General features: G+C 36.0%; 1 protein-coding gene across 4 annotated transcripts in view; it reads left to right on the forward strand.

Moving 5' to 3' along the window:
• The window catches only part of ITSN1 (intersectin 1), a 146,376-nt gene that overhangs the window by 94,875 nt on the left and 25,709 nt on the right, over positions 1-25,792 (forward strand). For 3 of the 4 annotated variants that reach the window (XM_074903244.1, XM_074903253.1, XM_074903263.1), the window contains 7 exons: positions 780-985; positions 1,682-1,764; positions 3,950-4,116; positions 10,846-10,891; positions 15,150-15,271; positions 18,334-18,451; positions 22,462-22,653. In XM_074903244.1, the coding sequence (XP_074759345.1) occupies positions 780-985; positions 1,682-1,764; positions 3,950-4,116; positions 10,846-10,891; positions 15,150-15,271; positions 18,334-18,451; positions 22,462-22,653 (934 nt within the window). Of the gene's footprint in view, positions 1-779; positions 986-1,681; positions 1,765-3,949; positions 4,117-10,845; positions 10,892-15,149; positions 15,272-18,333; positions 18,452-22,461; positions 22,654-22,966; positions 25,746-25,792 lie in introns of those variants that run through there. The other variant, XM_074903271.1, reaches the window with a different exon arrangement.

Here is a 25,792-nt window from a genome sequence, read left to right on the forward strand (position 1 = left end):
CATTAACCATTCATTAAAACAGTCCCCTGGGATAGGTAAAGCTACTGAACAGGTAGTGCATGTCCAATTGTAAAAGCCATGGCAGAATTTAACATGAAGCCATTTCTGTTCTACTATACTGTACTGGCTTTTTTAGACTTTGGTGGTCTAGTCCTAATGTTTTGGCAGGATGACAGTTTTGGGTCACTTCCTTGGGGTTTTCCTGAGTCACATGACAATAACCTTCACTCCAAAGTGGATTATGTAGTTAAGTGGAATAGCGATGGCAAAGCTTCAGATCAGATGAATTCCATCCATCTGTTAAGGCATTTCCTTTTCCTCAACTGAACAACATACTGTTCTTATCTAATGTGTTCTGAAAAATGCTAAATATCTTAGTATTTTAGAGAAAAAAAAAAAAAAAGTTGGAATGTACAATGAATAACTTACAGCAAAGCATTATTTTTCCATAAACTTTACTTTAAGTCCTGCCAAAATAACTTCATAAAGGTTTATTATATGTATATCGTAATTGTAAAACTTTATTTAACTTGTTAAGCAAAACCTCTAATAATCTTCCAGTATACTGATTATGAATTAACAGATAGAAATGTAGGAGGACTGTAAACATTTATGGTGCTACTTTCTAAGCTTAACTGACTTAGATTGCATTATACAGTTGAGGGAGGGTCTGTATTTTATTGCTATATAAGTAGCATAAGAATATAGTTCCTTAAGCTGGTTTCTTTATGAAAGGTGATACATGACTGACTTCTCTCCTTTTTTTAAAATTGCATTAGGGTGAGAAAGTGGAGGGGCTTCAAGCACAAGCTTTGTATCCTTGGAGAGCAAAAAAAGACAACCACCTTAATTTCAACAAAAATGATATCATCACGGTTTTGGAGCAGCAAGATATGTGGTGGTTTGGAGAGGTTCAAGGACAAAAGGGGTGGTTTCCTAAATCATATGTGAAGCTTATTTCAGGCCCCATTAGGAAGTCAACGAGGTATTTTATTTGCTTTTACTGCACTTCACTTCTGTACTGTATTAGTTAAATAAATATGAAGACTTGCACAATTGAATTTTTTTCATTTAGAATCTACTCTGTAAAAATATTTATATGACTCTCTTCTGACGGGTTTTGTCTTCCAACCCTGGAAATTCGTGTGAGGAATTAGAAAGCTGACCTCAGTTCTCCTTGGGTCATGCATCACCAACAAAAGATCTGAAGCTTAATGAGCGTCTTAATTTTACGTGACTTTGCGACTAAATAATTAGTGTATTGGATTTTAAGAATTACAGCTATGCTAGTCATATCTTATCTTTGCCCCAAATGATAAGGTATATTTCAAAACTTAATCACTTATCATTACACTTGGAGGATGAAACAATCAAAATCTGGTTCTGTGTAATGTGAAGGCAACATTAATGTTAGTAATACAAATTAGAACAATTTTAGATTTATTTTTTTTTTCTGAGGGAGAAGAGGAAGTGCAGAAACTTGTGTATTTAAGGCAGTTACCTAAATGTAACCACAACTGGCCATTGTACTTAAAAGCTTTAATTTGCACATTTACTGTCTCTTCTTTTAAAACGTAGGGAATTGCTTATGGATGCATATGCATTTTTTCCATTTCTAAATATAATAACAATTTTTCTGAAGATATTTAATTTTTTAAATAACCATTATTTTCTTCTAAAGCATGGATTCTGGTTCCTCAGAAAGTCCTGCTAGTCTGAAAAGAGTAGCATCACCAGCAACAAAAGCAACTATGTCGGGTGAAGGTAAGCATTTAAAACCAAATGGTATTAATAGTATTTTACTATGTAATTAAATAGAATAAGTCTACTTATTACTAGAAATAAGCTTAGAATCAGATCTTAGTAGTTTTTAAGATCACGCCTGTTAAAATTGAAGTGCAAATCAATTTGCCTCTAGAATGATTTAAAATTATTATAGTAAAGAATTATGTATGTGGTGTATATAGAAGAAATTATTCCACATGCCATTAAAATATCTTCTGTAGTTTGTACTGTTTCTTGTGAGAATATTTTGGTAACAATTCTTGATCTGAAAGGGGTTTCTGCAGAGGTCCAAATAAGCACATCTGTACCTGTACTTCCTGATGTCAGAAATTATTAATAAATGTCTTCATGTCACCAAAAGCTCATTCCATTGTTTCATTAAAACTCTTAATTAAAGAAATTATAATCAGTTATAGAATGTTGTGATCCTTATGGTCAAGGCTACCCTTCATTTTTAAAGATGGAGCCTGGGGCACAGACAGATAATTGTCAGGCCTCTGAAGGCTTTTAAAAGGCTTGCATTCCTGGCTGTTACTACCCTTCAACTGGAGGCTAATGTCTCCACACCAGTTTGTTAACAGACTGTAAGCACTCTTAATCCACTTCAGTGCAGAGTAAGCTGGGTTAATTTAAGTCACAGTCAGAGTAAATCAACAAATCTAAATATAGGTTACAAATGAACATGTGTATATAATCTCTACAGCACACCTTAAGTTTTTTAACTACAATTCTACACAGAATTTTAAGTGAAAGAGTCTCTGGTTACTGATGTATTTAATTTGCCACTGGTATGAGCACTACAGAAATGAAAAGGAGGGAATGGTAAAGATCCATGTAACAAGGAAAGTGAGATAATCAGTCGACTATTTCAAAATACAGCTAGTCTTGCTCACTACATATTTGAGAAAAAGCAATTGTAGAAATGCTAAGTCTGTTTTGTAAAGTATGGGATATCTCAGGCTATATGTTTGTATTAAAAAGGAACACAACTTTTTAATAAAACATTTCTAAAAAAGCTGTATTCTTAAGAAAGAATAAAGCATGGATTTAGCATCTTCTATTACATTTTATGGATTTAAGAAAAATTGCATGTGTAGCATATATTAAGATATTTAATGTGTGTGTTCATGTGTATGTGCATGCAAACAGATGTGTGTGTTCAGCTGTAGTTGTTAGACAAACCATGTCTTAGCTTTAATTAAGGATAGTAACTGGGGTTTGAGATCTTGCTGAACTTCCCTGAGGTAAGCTTTTTGGTCAGATTTAGTGTTCAAACAACTAAAACAGTTGTCAGCTACAGTGAAGTTCTTGAATATTTTTGTTAAATATACTTGAAAGTCTTCTGAAATGTTGTGAACAGCTCTTAGGTCCAGAGCTGGTCTTAGAAGCAGAGGAGAGAATCATCAGAAATCTGTTTTGTGCCCATATAAAGTGTGATAATGCTCAGTTAAATAAGAATATATCAAGTTGTATAGAAAATGTTACTGAATTGTTTGAAGTTGTTCTTTGTAATGATTTATGTAAAAATTTTTCATGTAGTTCTGTGATTGAATTATGCATTGCATTTCTCAATGTCAGCCTGCTTTAGTGTTTTTGCACTTGAATACCAAGTAGTCGACTGTGTTTTAACAAAACAGAACACATTCAGGCTTTGTCTTAACATTTCCCAGCCATCTGTTGCTTAAGATGCAACAAGATGTGTGCCCTTCATGCAAAGCTTCAAGTAATGAAAGAATTCATTGAATTCATTGTATACTAGAGCCAAACAGCATATGTAAAATGAAGACTGTATCTACAGATATTTGGATACTGAGACTTTCCATCACCAAGACTGAAATTCTAGTCACCAGCACAAACCAGAAACCATTAAGAAACATGTTTTCAGAGTAGTTTCTGATATAAATTAATAATTTATGTACATTTTAATTATACTAGCAAATTATTTTACAAAAAAATCCCACAGAAGCAGCCTTTTGATTGTATATAGTTCTGATAGATATAATTTTATGCATTAAATATTAAGGTTTCAATGAATAGTAATTAAGAAATTTGTATTCTATCTAGCCCGTGGGTAGACTACATTATATTAATTAGGTTTTGAAAATTATAATTGAGCAGTTTATGAAGTGTTTTCCCATGTTCTGTATTTATTTCCCTCTTACAGAGTATATTGCTATGTATACTTATGAGAGTTCTGAACAAGGAGACCTAACTTTTCAACAAGGTGATATGATTCTTGTGACAAAGAAAGATGGCGACTGGTGGACAGGAACACTGGGTGATAAATCGGGAGTTTTCCCATCTAATTATGTGAGACTCAAAGATTCTGAGGTAGAGACATATCGAAATGTTATAAAATTGAGCTGGGGGAGGTATGTTTTATTTCATGTTGCAGTGATAGTCTCAAGTCAGTGGATCATAAGGGAAGAAGAAATATTTTGCAATTTTACTGAATGTGAGATTGGAAGGGGAAAACAATAATAACTACATTTTGCAGCATAATGTCATAAATAACTTTGTAGATCATATAATAAAATGAAACTTGCATATGTTAATAGTTAACATGACAGTTTCGTAGAGACAAATCAGAATAGCTGTGAATACTTTGTTCCCCAGGTAAGTTTTTAAAGACTGAGTTGTGTTTATTGCCATTATTTAAAAAAAACCAACCAAACCCAAAACCGAAACAGTAATATTTCAGTCTGTTATTTTTTTTCCCCCTATTCTTGTTTTCTTGCAGTCAGGAGGCACAAATTTCATAAAAAGCCCTTTGCTAACTACTACATTTATTTGAAAGCACTTGATTGAATAATAGAGATTCTGTTTCATCTGATTTTTATCCTGAAATAATCTGATAGAACATGTCCATATTAAATTTTTTTTTCTTTTTAGGCATTTTAAAGAAAGATGTTTTCTCATTTATATTCCTCATCTGTTTGAGAGGATAATTCATCTACTAGTAGGAGTTAGCTTAGAGTCATAGTTAATACAGTACTAATATCTTGATGATAAGGAGTTCTTGTTTATGACTCTAAGAATAATAGGGATTTTAGAAGTAAATCAAAAAGCAAAAATTACTGGATTTTTAGAATTCTAGGTGGTAAGGCTTTTTCCACAAGTCTTGAATTCTCTGTGTATGTGACACAACTCAATGAAACACTGTGTCTGCAATATAGAGCTTGAGCAAAGTCACTCCTTAAAATTATTTGTTGGTGGAAAAGCCAAAGAATAAAACTTTCAGTGAAATATGTAGCTGTAGAAAGCCTTTATATAATAAATTTCTAGGCAGAGAAATTTCAGTAACATCCTCTGAGACAGGATTAAAAAAAACCTGTGGTTAATGATATTTAGTATTGCAGTCCTTAGGAGAAATAGTAGTTTGATATTGCTTTCACAAACATTTTAGAAACTTTCCTCATCTATATTTTGTATCATGTAACAATTTTCTTCAATCCCTAGCACTACTAGTTTGAGAACTAATCAGTCTTAACTGGAGAAGTCCTGTCCCAGTTTGATTAGTTGTTCACCTGTGTTGTGAGGTACACTTTTTTTTCTGTGCATATTAAGACTGTAGTTTCATAGAATAGAATCAGAATCATTTAGGTTGGGAAAGATCTTTAAGATTGAGTCTGTTAAGCAGTACCAAGTCCACCACTAAACCATGTCCCTAAGCGCTACACCTACATGTTTTCTAAATACCTCCGGGGATGGTGACTCCACCACTTTCCTGGGCAGCCTGTTCCAGTGCTTGACAGCCTTTTCGTGAAGAAATTTTTCCTAATATCCAATCTAAAGTGTCCCTGGTGCAACTTGAGGCCATTTCCTCTTGTCCTATCACCTTGCTACTTGGGAAAAGAGACCAACACCCACCTCGCCACAACCTCCTTTCAGGTAGTTGTAGAGAGCAATAAGGTCTCCCCTGAGCCTCCTTTTCTCCAGACTAAACCCTCAGGTGCTCCTCATAAGACTTGTTCTCTAGTTCTTCAGATATGCTTCAGCACCTTAATGTCTTTCTGGTAGTGAGGGGCCCAAAACTGAACACAGTATTCAAGGTGCAGCCTCACCAGTGCCAAGTGCAAGGGGACAATCATTTCCCTAGTCCTGCTGGTCACACTATTTCTGATACAAAATGATCATATGTAACCCATTCTAAGTGAGCCCAGGTATGGTCCTACCTACCACACTTTTGTTGTCACTGTCTTTCATCTGATCTGTTAATAAGCCAGTTCAGGACACTAAGCAGAACAGAAAATTTCTAGCAGTAGTAGTACATACTTCTAAGATGGTACTCTGGAATAAGCTCAGCAAGGGTTAGAAAAATGTCAATACCAGCATTAGTACGGGAGGAGAGTAGTAAAGGAAGCAAGATTGCCTCATCATCAGCTTAGATTAGTTGAGCTGGTTTTGAACTGCATTCTTAGTTGTTTTTTGTGTTAAATACTTCATTTTAGAAGTAAAACATCATACATTTAGTATATGGTTTTGGATATGCATAGACACATTCCTACCTTTCACTTGTGTCAAATCTAGTGACTATGGAGCAGCAGATAAAGTTAAATCAGATTGCAGACTTTAAGAGGAGTGCTGAATGGTTCAGTTAGTGGAAGCATTGTAGCTGTAGCACTGTGGAGCCCATCATAGCAGGCTATCTTGTCTTTCTGACAATTAGTGTAAATTTTGTACAGTAGTAGTGTTAAGCAAGGTGTAGGTTTACCCTGACAACAGAGCTCAGTGAGAGTGCAGACAAGAAATTCTGAACTCTGTCTCCCTGAGTCTAGCAGATTGATTCTCTTCTGAGTGGTGCAACATCCCTTCAATTGTGGCAACGGAGGTGTTTATGGGTCTGTATCAGGGAACTTACCTGGTTAAGAAAAAGCACTCCCTTCTGCTGTCCAGGATGTGGATTGTAGTTCAGCCCTGCTGAATAATCCTTTGCATACATCAAAAAGATGGTGGCTTGCCCCACAGAGGTGGAGGAACAAGTGCACAGATGGCTGTCTAACCTGTGGAATATCTTGTGATCATGAAACTGTGTCCTAAGTCTCTTTATACTACCTGTAAATTGCTGTTGTAGTTGAGGAGTGGGAACTTGAACTGTCAGCCTCCTAAAACCTTGTGAGGCCTGTTCCATAGGTAGGTAGTAAGAGTTGCTAATTAGTTACTTAATCTCAATACAGTCTTGTTAGTTGATGTTAAGTTTCCTTTGAACTTTTGTGGAGGAACAGTTTTTGTTTTCCCTTAAGATATTCTCAACAGAGTTTAGTCTCAAAGCCTGGGAATTTGTATTCAGATGTGCAGAGCTGCCTGTTGTGTGCCTTTAAGGGCTTGTCCTGTCTGGTGAGAGACAGGTATGCATGTTGGCAAATTGTCTTTGTAAAGAACTTGGAAATAGGTATTTGATACTGAAAACTATTTTTATTAGAGAGGTCAATTTGATGTTTCTGTGATCTCAACTTGTCTGGGGCTGGAACAGCTAAGTGCAGTTCATCAAAGAGTGCTCCAGCTGCCCTTTTTGCTGGTGAAAAATCACATTTTCAGATAAAATCTTGATGAGAGAGGGAGGAAAAAGCGCAGAGCTCATGGAGATCTTGATATCCGGGATGCTGTATTTTCATGAGGTGATTCATATGCCCTGCAGGACATGTTTCTTGTTCCAAGTGGATAATTGCCATTACACATACAGTGTTTTGCTATTCAGCTTGTTCACAGAGCCAGTTTTTACAAAGGATTTCACAATAGTGGCTGTCTGTTAACTTTCAGATGTGCCGCTGTGCTTGGACAGCTGGCTGATTGTGGAAAATGTTACTAAAAGAGTAAATTAATTTAATGTGTTATGTACTATTGACTTAGGCCCAAAGAAAAAAGTAAGGCAGTGCTCATCTTTCAACAGCAAGCATAGAGTTTGTAGAAATGGTTGTAAGCCTCAAAATATCAATGTTTTATACATCAGAAGAAAATTTTTTTTATCTGTTCTCCTGTACCTAGTCGCAGGTACTTATTCATCTCAAGTTGCTAAATTAAATTATTTTCTGTTCCTTAAAGTTTCAGCTTATTAACAGAGTGAAAGTCTTTGTTGTTCAAATAAACAATGACACTGGCTGATGGTCCATTCTCAAAGTTTTCATTAGATTGCAGTAGATGGATACAGATTTTTAACAGGTGTTTACCCTACCTTTCTTGAGACTGGTGATAATTGCCTTGGCATAAGGTATGGAGCTCATATGGTGGACTTAGAAGCACAAAAATTTAGATGCTTCTAGTTACAAAACTTTATGTAAATGTTCGGAAAATAATAACAACCTGAATGTGTTTAACCTGAGTTTTAAGGGTCTTACCGTACAACATAATTGGCAAGTCTACTGCTGTGTCTTATTAAATTAACAAAGCAAGTTCTGCTCTGCTACTTCAAGAGACTTTATCACTTCTCACAAAATATCCTCAAATGCAGTTAGTGTCTCAGGTGTGCAAAAGGGAAATAGAATGGGGTATGTCCTCTCCACTGTGTTTCAACAGAAAGAATAGAAAATACTTCTCCATCTGCTTAGTGGGCCAGAAGTTGGGTCCATCTTGAATGCATTATTTATTAATACAGTTTTTTATTGAAATACTGAAGGACTCCTTTATATATTTCTTCCTCTTGAAAAAGAATTCAGACTTAGTCTGGTCAAGGTGATTTTGAAGCCTCTCTCTTAAAATAATCTCTATATGTTTACCAGTTAACTGTAAAGATACAGTGTCACAGCCTGTTTTATCTGTCCATATGCTCCTAATCTCGTAAAATGAATGTTGACTAAGTGGTATTTTGTAGGAATGTGTTCTCTGAAGGTCCAAACACTTGTTCTTTATTAAGGAAGGGGGAGGGTGTTTCTTTGCCAGAAACACTTTCCAAAGCAGAATTAATTCCTGATATTACCATATCAATGCCCATTGTCACCTTTCGTTCCACATCTTTTATTCTTCCTTACTTGGGACTTCTGATGGACTCGAAGCTGCTTTGTCTGGACCATCGTCTCCTTGTCCCCAGACCTGAATTGAGTCTTTGTATCTGATCTCTGCATGACACTTTCCTGTTTCATTTTTTTGTTAATATATGTCACAGTGGTTATAAGGAAAAGTGGAGAACTGAAGAGAAAGGAACACAGGGAAGAAAGGAAGATTTGCTGGCCTTGTAGAAAGTAACTGTAATCAGTCTTTTACAATGACAAGAAAGTAGCACTGAGACAGTGGTATCCAAGTATCATTTAACTTAAAGCATCCACTTTTCAGTCTTTTGCAACTTAAATTTTGGGAAAAGTCAAGGAGAAGCATGGTATACTAGATATATGTAAGGTGCTTAGATGCCAAGTTAAAAAAAACCCCACAACTTCTCATTGCCACTCTCACCTTCCAATACCAGTTACAGCTTGTGCGGTAGGCAATGCCAACTCTGCTGGGTGTTCTGTTGTTATGAGATGGGATTGGCTTGACTAAATACAGTGTTGTGAGGTGCTATAGTTCAGGCTGAAAGACCACACTTTAGTAGCTTTTCTGAAAGATGTTCAAAATGTGGATGTCTTAGAGCAGCTGTGTAATCTTCAAGACACATTGAAGAGCTCTCTAATAATCTCTTTTATAGAGATATTCAAAACCAATACATATTTTTTAAATGGCCCCGTTCTCTCAGCCATTTAACTAGGTTTTTAGTTACTCCTTATATTAGTTTCTGCCAGAACCCCCAAGTTTTCAAAGCATTGAGTTAATATGGAAAATATCAAGGATGAATCTGTTCTTTTCCATAGAGGAATTAGGAATCTGTAGAAACCTTGAGGTCATTTAATGTAGGCTCCAGGTTTGTAAGGAGTATCTTAGAGAAGTTGAGGGGAGGTGGAAGTATTGTGAGCCTTGCTTGATGGCAAGGAGGTATTTATGGTTATTCAGCATTTCTGACCAATGAACAGTTTAGATTTGTTATGTTGCTGTTACCCATATCAGATTTTATTATTGCAGAAGACTGGCAACGGACTGGGAAGAAACTGAAGTAATTACTTAGGGGACAGGGGGAAAGTGTCCTAGACAGGGATGGTGACTAAAAGAGCTGAAAGATGACTGAGAAAGGGAGGCATGCAAGGGGCAGAGTTAAGACTACACACTGTTTTGAATACTCTTAATTGCATGTATATCAGTAGACCTGTGAGTGCATTAGAATAAAGAAAGGTAACTCTTCCCAAATAACCAGTGGCCTCAAGGGAAATTTTTTTTTTTTTTTTTTTTTTCAGGAAGGGAACTTTGAGTTTGTAAATTATGAAAGCTTTTCAAGTTAAATTTCATCTTTCAGTATCACTGTTTTGGTATGCGTAACTGAACTAATTTCACTGCTTGCTGGTTTTCTTGTGGCTGTTCAAAGGCTTTTCTGGCAAATCTCTTGGCTTGAATGATGATGTACAACCCTCATCTTACCCCATGTACGTTCAGAGGAAATAGCTACAGATAGCACCTTGCTATTCAGTGTCCTATGTTCTCACTTGGGCACAAAAACAGTGGTGGGGCTTTTACTACTGCAACACACGCCACCTACAAAGTTCAAATGACTCATCTTAAAGATGCAGTGACTACACTAACTATGCTAATGTGCCACATGAGAAATTTTAGAACCATAATATGGACACTATTGAAATAATTATGTCCAGTTAGTTTTTTAGGCATATTTGCAATACAACTATTTGTAGAGTTGAAAACTACTATTGTTTTAACTCCATTTGACAGAATTCACGTTCTGTAGATATGCAGATTTACGATTCAAATGCTATGTATTTTGGAGTTACATCATTATTTGCAATCCATTAAAGGAAAAAAAGTTCAGGAAAGAAGTTTACACATTTATATAGTTAGTCATCCACTTCCATGCACTGCTTGGTATTTATTCCTATATATTAATTGCCATATTAAGGGTTTCTGTGAGAACAGAATTTTCTTTGAGAGTTTTTTACTTGTTTAGTGTGTTAAAGTGAAGCATAGTGAATTTTCATATACTGGAGAAATAAGTGTGAGCGATAAACTTACATTCTTACTTTCTATTTCAAGGCTCCTGGAGCAGCTGGAAAAACGGGAAGCTTAGGGAAGAAACCTGGTGAGTCATATATATTGTGACAGCGCCTTATATCTGTTCTTAAGTACTTAAGTTCAATGGCAATAAAATCTTCTCCATTAAAATAAATTCTGTTTGCTCTTGGTCGTTTTGTAGTAATTTGCACTGATGAAAACTGCTTTCTACAATAAAATAATGCATAATCTGTCAATCATTCTATGTAGCATGTATCAATCACTAAATAGCATGTAGCTAGAGGATAAAATCTGCTTGTTCAAAAATGAATGTAAACTTCATGACAGGTTGCTGAACAGAACAGTGGAAGCCTATAAAAAGCCCGTTTGCTAGGGCCTTTGAAAATGGAAGAACACATCCTTACCCTGTGGTTTTACAGCATTTTGCCCAGAATGCTACACAATATGGTATATATAGACTTTGTGAGCTTTTGTGCCTGCTTCTCATTTTCAAGAGCATATACCTTGTATTCATGCTACATAGCTTATTGCCTGTCAAGCCTGGTCATGTTGCAGAAGATCATATTGCAGGTTACTTTTTGGCTAGAAAGGGATCCCCAGGCTCTTGGGGTGGTGGGGTCAGTAGCCTCAACTTCATTTGGCTTATTTTACCTTGACATATGAGCAATAGGCTGCTTTTGTCAAATCTTACTGATCCATCAGTGAAAAGAAGGATGGAAGTAAACTACTCCTGCCCTTTCTAATTTTTGATTTGCATGATTAAAAATAGTTATGTTAATAGGTACAAAGCTTGAGAGAGGCAGACAAGAATAGACATCTGGAAGACCTCAAAAAGTTGATACCTGGTAGGAATAGTGCGAAGATGGTGATAGGGCGGGATGTTTTTTCCATGTGTGGGAGAATGGTGGGTGGCAAGACTTCACCTTAGAGTACCAGCCTTATAATTGCTGGTCTCCTGGATCTGAATTTTCAGTGAAGACTGGGGGGATGTTGACAAAAGCTGTGTTCGGAATCTTGGAGTTTAAGAACAGTTTGGGAACAATCCTGCCTATTTTTCAGCAAGGAGATTCATGGATGTTTTTGCTATAAATGAGCTGCAAGTGCTCAGCCAATGTAAGTGAAATGCTAATGAACGAGATGAAATACTCCTGTTTATTCTAGAAGCAGCAGGACGAGTGGGTGGGAGTTGGTAACAGTGTGTGGTGAAGGGCAAGGGAAAAGAAACGGTTCTCTGCGAATTTAAGCAGCAGTATGAAGACAATTATATCTGTAGAGAAGGCATTTATTTTTCTTTTTCTAAATGTACCTGTTTTAGTAGAGGCCACATTTTTTGGCCTGGGCTGTAATTTAATTGGCTCTCTTCTCTGTAATTCAATATTTAAATAAATAACATTAAAAAGTCCTTCTGGAAGGAAAGTTATTTTTGTTTTTTTTAATTTCTTTGCTGAGTTGCTTTCTCTAACTTTCTGCTTCCCTGTGACATGCAAGAGCTAAATGTTAAAATTGTAATCATTTTGTAACTTACTTAACACACCGTCCACAGTAAAAATTCTTTATGCTGCTGGTTGGTGAAAGAGGGTATCTGATACCTGGAACCTTGTAAATCACCTTTTCTTAGATAAAAATGAGAAGTTTCTTGTTCTGAGAGAGATGCAAGGTATAAGATTTTTACTCTTCCAGTATGATATACTGAATATTACAATTGCTGTGGTAGTTGAGAGAGGTTTTTGCCTGATAAAAAAAAATAAAAATAATTTAAAAAGAATTTACAAACTCCCACAGTTAATTTATTTGCTTGTGTTCATTTTTGCCTCCAGAATGGCTCTAGGGTGGATGAATGCGTGTGATTCTGTGGAAAAACCTGCAAATGCAGGGAGCTTCCAGACTTTCTAGCAGTATAGCCATGTTTCCTGACAAGTAGCTTGTTTTGCTTTGCCTTTGTACAGGACAGACTGTACTGCTACCAGATTTTCTCTGTTAACCTTTCTGCTCTCCTATCATCACCTATTATACTTTAGAAATTCTTTCTTCTGTCTTCTGCTTTCACACTTTCTGTGCTGTTTAAGTTCCAGATCCAGGTTTAAAGCATCTTTCTAACTCTCAGCTACTGGCTTTTTCATTACTTATTTGGTTCCACCTCTGTGTGCCTGCCTCTTCTGCCATAGTTAATTCTGTGTGGGTCATCATTTGCAGTGACCTCAGATTGCTTGTCATCTCTCTGCTTCTTCATCGTCCTTATGTTGTTCATTTGCATCTTGAATGCTTCTCTGACCATTTTTAATTTCTCTAATCATGTTTTTTTCTAAATTTTAAGTAAACCACCTGATTGTTTTCCTGACGGTCTTCAAATCACTTTGTTGTTTCTCCCCTGCAACAAAACCTCCTTCTGTTTCAAGGGAGTTGGCTTTGTGGTTTCCTCTGCCTACAACTGCCTTTTCAGTGATTGTTCCCTTTCTCTGCCTTGCCAACAGACTGCCCCCTCCTTTCCCGGCCTGTGGGTGATATGTTGTTACTGAGAGCCTTTGCTGTTTCTCTTGGCCACAGGAAGTTTGGTGCTTGTTGACAGAGAGGGCCAAGTAGGACAGTGCCCAGCAGTGTGTTACTTTCTTGGTATGGCTGTCCATGAGAAAGCTGAGGACCACTTCTGTGTACTTGCTACCTTCAGTCTCAGTCCCTTTTGCTGTTGTTGCTGTGTTGACTGCTAGTCTACCACACACTCGGTGTTGCATTGCTTTCTGCTGCTTTGTAAAGGGACAAACTGATGGCAGGTGTGGCCTTTTTCTGCTTAGTCTTCTAGTGCCAGCTTTAGGATAGACTAGATTGAAAATGTATACAAGCAGTAATCCTAAGTGAAAATAACTGGTACAGATGTTTTTTTTAATCAAGATATTCAAATAAAAGCTAAAAACTCAAGCAGTTTATTGATCTGTGATCAGATAATTGCTGAGGTTTTAGATTCAGCTGGCTGTCTTTGCACTGAAGCAGCTGAGATGTTTCTGTGATCTTGTACTACCAGCTCTGCTGTGGGCTTGTTCTAGCATAGTCTTAGACCACAACCATAACCAGTCAAACTCTGCCCACATCAGCTGTTTGATGCATTGTCAAATAAAAACCTCCATTGTCTTATAATTTATATTCCAGGAAAGGTTTTTCATAGAAACAAAAAACCCAAATTCCTACCCCACTCCCCCCAAAAAAACAACCCCTAGACATTCTGTTAAGGAGAATACTTAAGTGATAAATGGCTGTTTACTGGGATCCTAAAGTGGAGTTTTCAGCATTAACACTACTACTTTTGTGCTACTTTGGATGTCTGAGACCTTTTACAAATAAATGAAGAATTAAAAAAAATACAGATTCCTCTTAACTCAAGACTGAAAAGGGACTATGTAAATGTAGCAGTCTAAAAGGTTTAGCTTACCAAAAGCTAAAAAGTTCCCAAATCTACCATTTTTTGTTTACAAAAGGTCCCCAGTTATTGTAGTTTTAAGCATGTTCTCCATCACCCATGGTTTGATGACATGCTAAACCTGACTTAAAAGCTGTCATACCTACTGTAATACCTATAGCTGCTCATAAGTTCAGATTGATTCAAAATATGGGTTAACTGTGGCAGACTTTACAGTGACTAAGTTATCTGTCTTTCCACAACCTGTAAAACAGAGTAAACTATTGTCTACTTTGGCTAATTTAATGGAGAGATAATTGTGAACTCATGGTTACTCTGCATCACGATCATGCTGATAGCTGATCAAATAAGGCACTAGCTTTGTACTAATGTTCATGGAAAAAAGATTTCAAAGGAAATCCTGTTTGTTACATTTTGAAAACATTAACTTTTTGTCTGCTCTGGTGGTAAGAATTTTTTTGCAGCCCTTCATTAGTTTGCATCTCTCTTACTTCAACTTCTTCATTATCTTATCATGAACATGTATCTTTTCTTTTTAGGTAGCTTAGTCCAAACTGATGCTACAAAAATACATTTATTGGGAAACAGTATTATGACACTTAATTTTAAGACCCATATGGCTCTGATAGTCATTATTATTCTTCTCTATTTCAAATATTTTATTCTCTATTTTCAAATATTATATCCCACCCATAGAGCTGCGGCACCTCTCTTTTTTTTCTGTAGTGCTATGAACTTCTTACCAGTTTTACAATTACCGTATGTTTTCATGGAACTACGTAAGTACATAACAATACCATTGGAAGACATGCAAAACAGATGTACTGTGCCTGTGATAATAGCTGAGTTAATGTTGTATAGAATGTGTTCATGTTTTTTCAAATTAACTTTCTTTTTTCCCTCCCCACTTCAACAGAAATTGCCCAAGTTATTGCCTCTTACACAGCAACGGGTCCAGAACAGCTTACTCTGGCTCCTGGTCAGCTGATTCTTATCAGAAAGAAGAATCCAGGTGGCTGGTGGGAAGGAGAGCTCCAAGTTAGTTATTTTTTTTTTTTAATAAAATTCCACGTTAAAAAAAATCTGTAATTTTTTAATAGTTCAAAATGACGAATGCATCAACAATAAATAATTTTGAAAATGTTCTGCAATTAAGCATTTACAAATAAAATGCCTTTACAAAAATATACATACATTACAATTCTTTGAACTTGAAATAACTTTGGAGGACAGCATGAGGAAGCCATTGTACCTTGTTGTAAGTCAGGGATACCCATCTCACAAATCGGTCCCAGCCTGCAGTCCACTCCCTTGTATATTTTCCTGGAGGCACTTCAGATATGAAAAAGGAGTGGATTTTAGGGCATATTGGTTTTTCTGCTTTTGAATCCTACCAGTCTTATGTTCAGTAGCTGTCTTCATATGAGCAAAAAAGCAGTTGTCAGGTGATGGGGAAAGCCAGCCATGCAACAGGAATGTATGGGACTGTTGGGTTAAGTGACGTGTTGTCTCGTTCCAACAGTGACTGTTTATATCACGTGGATTTGGATCAACTGATACCTGTGTCATATACTGTGAAAGCAGAAGAAAGATTGGCGTGCACAGTCCTGAATCTCTTCTTAAGAAGCTTTCTAAATTGCCTCAGTCAAAAGTTTGGCTATCCCTTTTGTTGAAAGATCAAAAATAATTTTACAGCAGTGTTTTTTGTAAGATGGCCACCACTTTTTCACGTTGCTTAATGAAAGTCACAGTGTAGAATACCACTCCCCGTCTCAGCAACAGCTCAGTTTAATGGAGAAGAGTAAAAAGAATGGTGTCTGTTGCAAGCATCAGCTAGGAGAGAGCTTTAGTATTGTATTAGAAGATAATAATAAAATATTTTAACCAGGATTTTTTTTAAGAGTAGAGCTTGACAGTTTGGAAACTTTGATTATCAGTGACTTTCGGTGGCAATTTTTTTTTTTTCCCTTCTCCAGTACAACTGAATAAGCTTTTGTTTGGTTTTGGTTTTTTTTAAGGGAATATTCCATGAAAGAATGTAATTGATTTATTTTTGCAACGCAGATGCTCAAACTAACAAATATTTTTTTCTATATTACTAGCTGCCCTTTTTGGCTTTTCTGGTGGTGTTTTTTCATCTCTTGTGAAGAAATCATCTTCCAGGATTGCTTTGGTTTTCATTCTCACTAACCTTTATGTTGTTGTTAACTTGTAGCTTGAAAGAGTCTCACAATAAATGTATTTTAAGATAGAAAATAAGCTTCACTGGGCAAGAGCTGTCACAATTACCACTTAGTGGTTAATGTGAGGTTTTTTAAAAAATTAATTTTTGATTGTGTAAATACTCATGTGCAGCTCTGGATACCTTATTATATTACATATGGTTTTACAGGTTGGTTTTTTTCTTCATTAGCAGTCTCTACCTAATCTTTTCATTCTCCTGTTCCAACCCTGTAATACTAGTTCTTGCTCCATTGTTATGTGAGCACAAAGGTTAATGCAGCAGTAAGGTGAAATGGATTGAGGGATTGATTAAAACTAAAAGCAGCAACCCCCCACCCCCCCCCCCCCTCAGGTAGTGAAATGATTACAAGATTTGGCAGAGGGCACTAATATTAACTTTTCTTTATGCATTTAACTTCAAAGTGGCAGATTTTTTAGAAGTCCATGTACAATTCAGTTTCAGTCTCAAGTAAATTTTGATGATACTTGTCTTGGCGGTCTAAGTGAAGTTAAAGCAAGGCAAATGTGTTAAGCATTACATTGCCAGGTTTAATGCAGTCTTCCAGCATATCTTAAAATGAATGTTCTAGATACACTTCAGTAAAGAAAAAGAAGGGGAAGGAAGTAGTTATAGTGTATGTGTTAGGTGACTTTTTCCGCTAAAAGAAATCTGTTTTGTTTTTAAAGGCAAAATTCTACATGCCAAATATTCCAACCTTATTCTAACAACACAGGAAGAGAATAGTTATTCTTAACATAGATTTAATAGATTTAGAAGCTGAGATTTGATTCAAAGTTTTAGAATAAACTTTCTTATAGTAAGGATTCTTCATCTTCTTTTATTTGCAATGAACAACGCAGATGGCAAAACAACAAGATGCAGTTTCTGTCAAATTCCTATCCTGCTTTGGTGACATAAGCTTTGTCACACTGGATCGGACCTGCAGTTCATCTGTCCCAATATCCTGTCTCTGACAGTGACTCACTGCAGCTGCATTACAAACTGCAGAGTGCTGCTGTAGGCCAGGTGTACAGTAGCCTGATGCTCTCAGCATGCACATGTGGACCACACGCACACTGATATATGTGCGCACCACATTTTTGTACTGATGTTCTCTGATTAGATAGGCTTGAGAACACCCAGTGTTTTCCAAAATGTTAACATCTGCGTATTAGGATCATTTGGAGAGTGTCTATCCAAATGTAGTTGCCAGAACTTAAGTTTTGGTTGGAATCTGGCTTTGGGATTTTGTACTGAATCCAAACTGTACCTATTTTTTTTCTTGCCATAATGTTTTGCTGTTCTCCTAGCACTTGGTTAATGTGACATATGTTTATACTCTGTTGTTCGGGCAGGAGAGACTATTAAAAAGTTTAGATCCTGTTTTTTAAAAGACGTAATTTGCATTCTTAATCTCTATTTAAACTATCACAATCTAGGTATCTATTTAAATACAATTCTTTGCATAATGAAAAAGCATTAATGAGTGCTGCCACTCATTAATGCAATAGCTAGCCTGTTATTCTATAGTTATGATTTAAACAGAATCAGAAATCTTTCAGAAGAATCAGGGTTGTAGTATTAATTATAAAGCACACAGAGTAGAAACACTGTTAAGTGAAAAAACACTCTAATAGTAAATAACTATTGTTTAGATGTTATGAACTACTATTTATATATTATGAAAGCTTACTTCACGTAATAGAAGTATCATAATACTAAACTATTGCCACAAAAATAGCTTTTTCCATATAAAATGCATTTTTCTTGTTCTGAAATAGCGTGACTGCAGGTAATTAAACTATTAGCTGAATTACCTTGTCTAAGGATCTATTGATGTGCTTAATCCTCTTAAAATAATTGGTTTTTTTACTAGGCACGAGGAAAAAAACGGCAGATAGGATGGTTCCCTGCAAATTATGTAAAACTTCTGAGCCCTGGTACCAGTAAAACTACACCAACCGAGCTACCTAAATCAACAGCATTACCTTCAGGTAAGCAATGCAGTTGCTTTAACAAAGTTTCTTTTGTAATATGTGTAATTTACAGTAGAACATAAAAATAATTATGGACATTCAGTAGGATATTTAGTATCTGTTATACTAGTCACTTTGGTTAAACTCTTTGTTTTAATTTTTCTTTTAAATGAGAAAAACATCCAGTTGGTCTGTATATTTATGGTGGTGGTCCCTCAGGTATGAACTGTTCAGTGCTAAAAAGCCATGTGTGACATTACATCTTGGAGTAAAGCATTCAAATTATCAGTCCTATTTCTTTCCACTAATTGTAGTAAAGGAGTCTTAAAAGATTCAGGATGATCCATGAACTTAGCAGTTGAGGCACCTCTCATTTGGAACTTTTTATTTTTCCTAAGGTGAAATGTGAGAAAACCACTTAAATTAAGATGTAGCTTTTTTTCCTGTATAGCTACATATTTTAAGGTTTATGAAAGAACACAAGAGTGATAGATAGACCATTATCTTTTTAAAGCTATTTGTCACAGCTCACCACAGGCAATATCAAACAGTCCTGTCAGCCTACTGCAAGATATAAAGCAGGAAAAAGACAGAGAACAAGAAGTTCATTCTTTGTGACTGTTTCAGTCTTGAACAATTTTGGACTTGTGACTTGGTGTAGTACTAAGTAAAGAGGATTCTTGTCAATCAAAAACATGTAGAATGAATGTATTTTCTTCCATAAGCTACCCAGAAGACTTCACGTGGTTTTCTGTCGAATGTTTGGATTTAGCTGAGGGTGGCAGGGGACAAAAGCTTGCTGCTTCCCCAGGCCAATTTTTGACTGCCTATCATTAAAATGAAATAAATGTTTCTAAATGAAAAATAGTAGTGAGCATAATTTTCTCCTTTAAATACATATGAAGGATTATTATGCAGTTTATGTAACTAGAATAAAATATTAGTTACATGTGTCATTGGTATAAATAAAAATACCATATCAGAGAGAAAAGCAAATGTTATACATGGTGCTAATTAACTCCTTTGGTGGTAGTTATAAGTATGCAGAAAAACAGACTTCTATAAAGACTCATGAGTTTGGGTCCTGCAGTTAAAATAGTAACTCGGCATTGAGACACATTTTTACAAGGCAGTATGATGGGATTTTAAAAACTTTTTTCTTAATTACCTCAGATTTTACTTCAGTCTGGGACTTTTCACAGATGCTAATAAGACTTTTACAGAATAAACTTTTTAGCACTTTTTTTCATTGCCTACAGAGCATCAAAATCTTGATTACATTCATTTTTATCAAATTCAACTTTGTTAGAGACCTTTCATTTTGGAGTATAAGAAGAAGAATCTTGTCTTTCCATTATGATTGATGGCCTCACTGTGTTACTAATTGAAGAGGTTAAGAGGTTAATGCTTGAGAAGCATCTTCATAGCAGAAGTATGTTAGTGGGGAGGCTTGCTGTAGCAAAAGACATGGAAAGCCTGAAGAAAACCATCTACAAGGGTTGAATAATGCCCGAGGTGTGCATTATGAAGAGTCTGAGAGTGTGCCGTTACTGTCTGGGTTTTGCAGGTAGGGGATCTATCAGAAGCTAGTATCCTCTAAACCTCTGTTTCTTTTGTCGTTTTGTTTTGATGTATATGCTCTTCATCTGCCAATGCAAACTGCATGACTTTAACAACATTTTTTTTTTTAATCCTGTTGCACGGACAATTTTGTTTCATACTTTGAAGTTTTCTTAATTTCTGACTGCTTTGTATATGTTCCCTTTTGAACTTGTGTCATGAACATGTCCTTCCTGCTGTTGAGAAATGGAAAGAACAATGTTGCTGCCTCTTGAAGCTAGTTGGGCATAAGGAAGTTCACAATACAGGAATAGCGGGAAGTGTGTTTCAGCCATTCTACTTGTTTAAAGACAGGCAACATTACAGCTCACGCTGTGAGTGTTGTATGAGAACCTGGATTTCCTCTGCTGTTGCAGTAGAACTAGTAGTAATCAATAGACAATCTTTCTAAAAAGGAAACAAATGGCTGAAAAGCACTGGAGCTCAGAGAAGGTAGGCTATAGCTTGCTTCTGTAGTTAGCAATGGCTTTTGGAGTTTAAATGAACAACTTTGTTGTTGGGACTACTATCAGATATTCTTATATAGGACTAAGGTATATTCTAAGCTTTGTGACCGAGTGTGAATAAGATCAAGATGAGGTCACTGCTTCAGGTTCAATTTGAGAGGTCCTATCTCTTCAAGAATTCTCTTAAATTAGGTCCACAAGTTTAAGGTGATTCTTGGTATCCCATTGGACTATTTAGATATTCTGATGATACTACAGGACAGCACCAAATTTCATAAAATTCTTTGAAGTAGAAAATTATGTGAATGAAAAATTCTTGAAAGCCATTAAACTCTAGAGTGGGTTACAAATTTTTTATGTATTGTTTTCAGGTATGATCTGTCTTAAGTTTTTAATCCTTCTTAATGTTAGTAATAACCTGTAAACCCCTAACAAGAATGCTGTAAAACAGATTCACAGGTCTTTAAAGTGAAATGCGAGCCTAAGTGGTGTTCACACATTCGAACTTCTGTAAGCACAAAACCTACTAAACCAGAAATACATCATAATATACATTCCTTTAGAAATGCTGGTTTATTTCCAGTAATCCAGGGGCATGTACACTTTGGCTAGCTGATATGCTAGGTGTTACAAATGACAGTGAGTGGCCCCTTTTAAAAATTTTGTTTCTTTCTGTTCTTTCCCCCTTTTGCAAGTAAAAAAGCTAAATATTGAGACGTTTGCAGAGTCCTGTTAGATGTGGAGTTTATTTGATTATGGTCTTTGTGAAGAGGCACAAAGTAAAACTAAATAGAGTTGAATAATTTCTGAAATACAGATTTTTTTAAAAAAGGAGCTATTTGACAGATTTAAATAAGTTGCTGGCTGAGTACAAGAATGAAAAAAGAAAAGAAAATTTTGGGATTAATATAATGGAGAGAACCTGATGGCTAGGCTAATTAGATAGAAGTTTTGTGTCTCAAGGCAAAATACCAGAAGCCCTGTGACTTGGCATAGAGAAAACTTCAGAGAAATAGAGGAAGTTATCTATTTAAAGAAACACTCTTGCTGCTTTAGAGGATTAAGAAAACTGCTCTATTATAATTGAACAGAAACAGCTGTATTCTGAGAACCGGTCAGATTTGATGAGTTTCACAGTAAGGAAATAGAAAATAGGCTGCTGGAAGCAGTCCTGTGGTGCCAGAAGGGCAGCCTAAATGGCCTAGGATGCTTTTTATATTTCTCATCCTTTCCAAGACCTTTGTGTTCCTAACACCTCAGTGGTACTATAAGGATATCACCATTGGCTTTCTCTTGAATTAGAGAGCCGTGTTGAGCATGTCCAGTGCTAAATTAGAAAAGAGTGCCTTTTTCAGGCTTCAGGTAGTGGAACTTAAAATGTTTCACAGACTTTTTTGTCCGTTGACCAGTTCTGGTGGAAAGGATACTTTTTCAGAACTGGTTGGTAAGGATGCAAAATGAAATTTTGATAAATGTACAATGAATTTGGTGCTTTTGTAGGAAAAAAATATATACATAAAGCAAAAGAGAAGTGTTAATAGGAAGTTAACATCCTTGAAGTGTTTGACTTTTTGCAAAAATTTTTAATTTTTCCAATCTTCTCCTGCTGAGCACTTCCAAACAAAAATATCTTGGGTAGAGTTCCAGGCTGGTTACACTGTTCTCAGTTTGTACTGCTGTGCTGTGCCCTCCCTGGTGTGATCCTGACCCCTCAGTAGGCTGACTAAGAGAGCAATGCTGCTAGGAAACGTTTTGTTTCTTTTACTCACCTTGAGTCAATTTGTTGAGGGCTCAGCTAAGCACCACTACAGGGGCACAGGAGAGAGGGGCAGGGCCGGTTCATATCAGTGTAGTGTCTTGGAACTATAGTGTGACATCTGTAGTGTTCATAGCTGGTTTACTCAGAGCTTGTTTTTTGCTGAAGTGTTACCAGTGCGATAGACCTCTTCCTTTATCTTACAGTGTGCCAAGTAATTGGCATGTATGACTACACTGCACAGAATGACGATGAGCTAGCGTTCAATAAAGGCCAGATTATAAACGTCCTTAACAAGGAAGACCCAGACTGGTGGAAAGGGGAGGTGAATGGACAAGTGGGTCTCTTTCCATCCAACTATGTGAAGCTGACAACAGACATGGACCCAAGCCAGCAATGTAAGTGACCCTCTCTGCTGCCGTGCTGTGATTATTTGTGTAGTACTTTAAGATGAAACATGCAGCATTGCTGTGATTCTGCTGTAGTTTGCAGAACTCAAAGCTTTGCCACTGCTGCACTTGCCAAAGTCTCTTTGAAGACCTTCTGTAATGCAAACCTTATTTTATGTTTATTTTTAGTTCCCATCCCCTTTGTAGCATGTTACCCTTTATCATTTTTGCACCATGCTGTTTACATGCCTGACTCATTTTCCTAGCTTGAATTTGCTCATTGTTTTGTTTTGCTTATGTGTTGTTTTCCTCCTTTTTCTAGGAATCATATGTTGTCCATCCCCCACTCAGGCTTGAAAGTCCTCAAAGAGACCCACTATCCCATATCACTGCCCAGAGGGATGATGGGAGATGCAGCCTTGATCATGTGGCTTCCAGCATGATCATCTACTGCCTTCTGAGTAGAAGAACACACTGCAGAGCAGTTTACCTCATTTTACATTAGTTGCATGTAATCGCAATGTTTGAGTTAATTACCTATAGATATAGACGCAAAATTAAAATGAAACAAAAAACACAAAAAAATCAGAGGATAGTGGGTCCTTTTGTGGCTTTCAGAGTTACCAAACTAATTTTTCCACCTTTGCACAGGTGCTTTCAGTAGTTTTAAAATTATTTTAAAATATGTATTGTAGCCTTTTAAAGGAAAAGTATAAATTAAATTTCTTCATTGCCATTTTGTTTATACAAAAAGACCCACTATCAAGGAATGCTGCATGTGCTATTAAAATTGTTCCAAATGTCCATAAATTTGAGACTTTATGTATCTTTCTTTTTTATTGTTCACATGTCCAGTGTTGTCAATGTCTTTTTTTTTTTTTTTTTTAATTACAAAAGAACAGAAGGAGTTAAATCATTTTAAGGAACTTTAAATGTGCCCAGTTACAAATAAGGTATTTTGTTGTAGTTTTTGTATTGTATGTATCAGCTGTTCCTTGTTGAGTGTGTAATACATTGTGGAGAGAAGAAATTAACTTCCTTCCAATGCAAGAGATAGTGACCTTGCATAATGTTGTTATCCCGGTTATGTTAATTTTATTTTGCACATTATTTGCAGCTGCATACAGTTAGAAAACACCCTGGTTTGTGTTTGTCTCAGATGTTTCATTTTTTGCATTTTCATATCAGAAATCAATAGAATGCTACATTCATGTGGGATTTGAGAATTAACTTCTTTATTTTCATCTTAGTTACATGAAGTTTGATTTCTCATTTTTACTTTCTTATGACTATGGAACAACACATTTTGAACAAGTAATTTTCCTGACAAGAAAGAATGTATAGAAATATCTCCCTGCAATTAATTTCCAATGTTTACATTTTTTAAACTAGACTGTGGAATTTATACAAATTAATATTAAATGGAGCTTACAGTCAAGTTTATGTAGTAGATGTGCTGTAGCTAAGCCATGTTTGTCTTACCAGCATTAGTTACAAGCTCTTGATGAAATGCCTGGTGCTGTCAGTGCAGAAACCTTCTCTTCCCCCAATGCCTCAAGCACAATATAGCTTTCTACTAATTACTTTACCATTTAGTTATGTTCTGGTTTATGTATTTCATTTATTTCTAAATTTCATGCTGGCAGTGTTGTAGCATTTCTAATCCTACCCCATCTCCCTCCTTCTGACCCATCATGTGGTGCAAAGAACAAGTGAAGCTCCTTATTCAATTGCACTTCAGTATTTCATCAATATGAATGTAAATTATATAAATATATAAAATCCTGCAGCTTTAACAACTGTAATACAGCCTTTAAAATCAGTTACATGTATAGATAATTAAATTCTTCATATAAAAGATAGACTAAAATGTGTTTGTTGTCTTGTTGCTGTGTACACACAGAATTCACGAAGTGGCATTAGTGCATGTAATGAATTTGCCACCAGAATAGCCTGAAGCCGACCTGTTTAATTTCAGAATGACACGTGTCTTGTTTCTTTGAATATTATTTCAATATAATTACTCAGATTGATCATGATTATCTGCAAGCTTTTGCACCTTTCTTTCTCTATGCAGTAGTTTCTACATGATACAAATCAGTTGACATTTTTTGACACTATGCTGGTAGATGAATTAAGTATTCTTTGTTGTTTTACCATGGGTTTACATCGACTTAGGCTCTGTGTTTTATGTCAGAAGTGCTAGTCTTAAAACATGCACAATTGCACAGATTTTCTTTCTTTTTAGGATAGTATTTAACATGCAAAAATTTTTCCTTTACCGCTCTACCATAAAAAAAAAAATTTCTTCATCATAGCCACTTACTGAAAAATATGCTGCCTGGTATGACAGAAATTGAACAGAACACAATACTTGTAATTTTCAGTGCCCATTGTTTTGCTTACTGAGGATGATGTAGCCAGATTTTACTCCACTATTTCAATATTTTGTGCATTAAAATGTTATTTTAATGAAAGGATATCTCTGTTTTCCCAAAATGAGCTGTTTTGTTGAAAGATTTATAACTTTACTAAAAAGTGTATGTCCTAAGGGACATTATGTTTTTGTGACTTCAGGCCAGAAACATACTTTCTCTATATATTGAAATATTGGCAATATTTGGATATAGGGGATTCAGATGATGATTTTTTTTTTCCCCTTCAAGTGAAAAGAAAAATAAAGCTATTACGGTAATGTGGAGGCTCCATATTGTCTAACATGCTGCTTAAAAATGCTGAGAGTGATGTCTCATGCAAGACTGTCAAAATCACAGTGCCCTAAAAGTTGCTGGGGTCAGTTTTCCACTGAAGTGAAGAGCCTGAAGGTATCCCTCTGTAGACACACACACACACACACACACACACTGGTGTATGTTGTGCCAGGACTCCTCAGACAGAAGAGTGCTGTGCACTACTCAGCAGAACAACAGCTTTATCAATCAGTCTATTGCTGAGAAAAGTTAACTCACAAAAACTTCAAACCACATTTAAAATGTCCTAGACAAAGATATTCAAACCATTATGACTGATGTTGACATACATTGTTGAAATACCTATAATGTTTATTTACTCCGTTATTAAAGTTCTTAAGTGTACTACTATAGTTTGGCATGGTAGTGTTTGATCTTCCTCATAATCAGTGATTTCC

The sequence above is a fragment of the Athene noctua genome, chromosome 1, assembly GCF_965140245.1.
Source record: "Athene noctua chromosome 1, bAthNoc1.hap1.1, whole genome shotgun sequence".
Taxonomy (NCBI): Eukaryota; Metazoa; Chordata; class Aves; order Strigiformes; family Strigidae; genus Athene; species Athene noctua.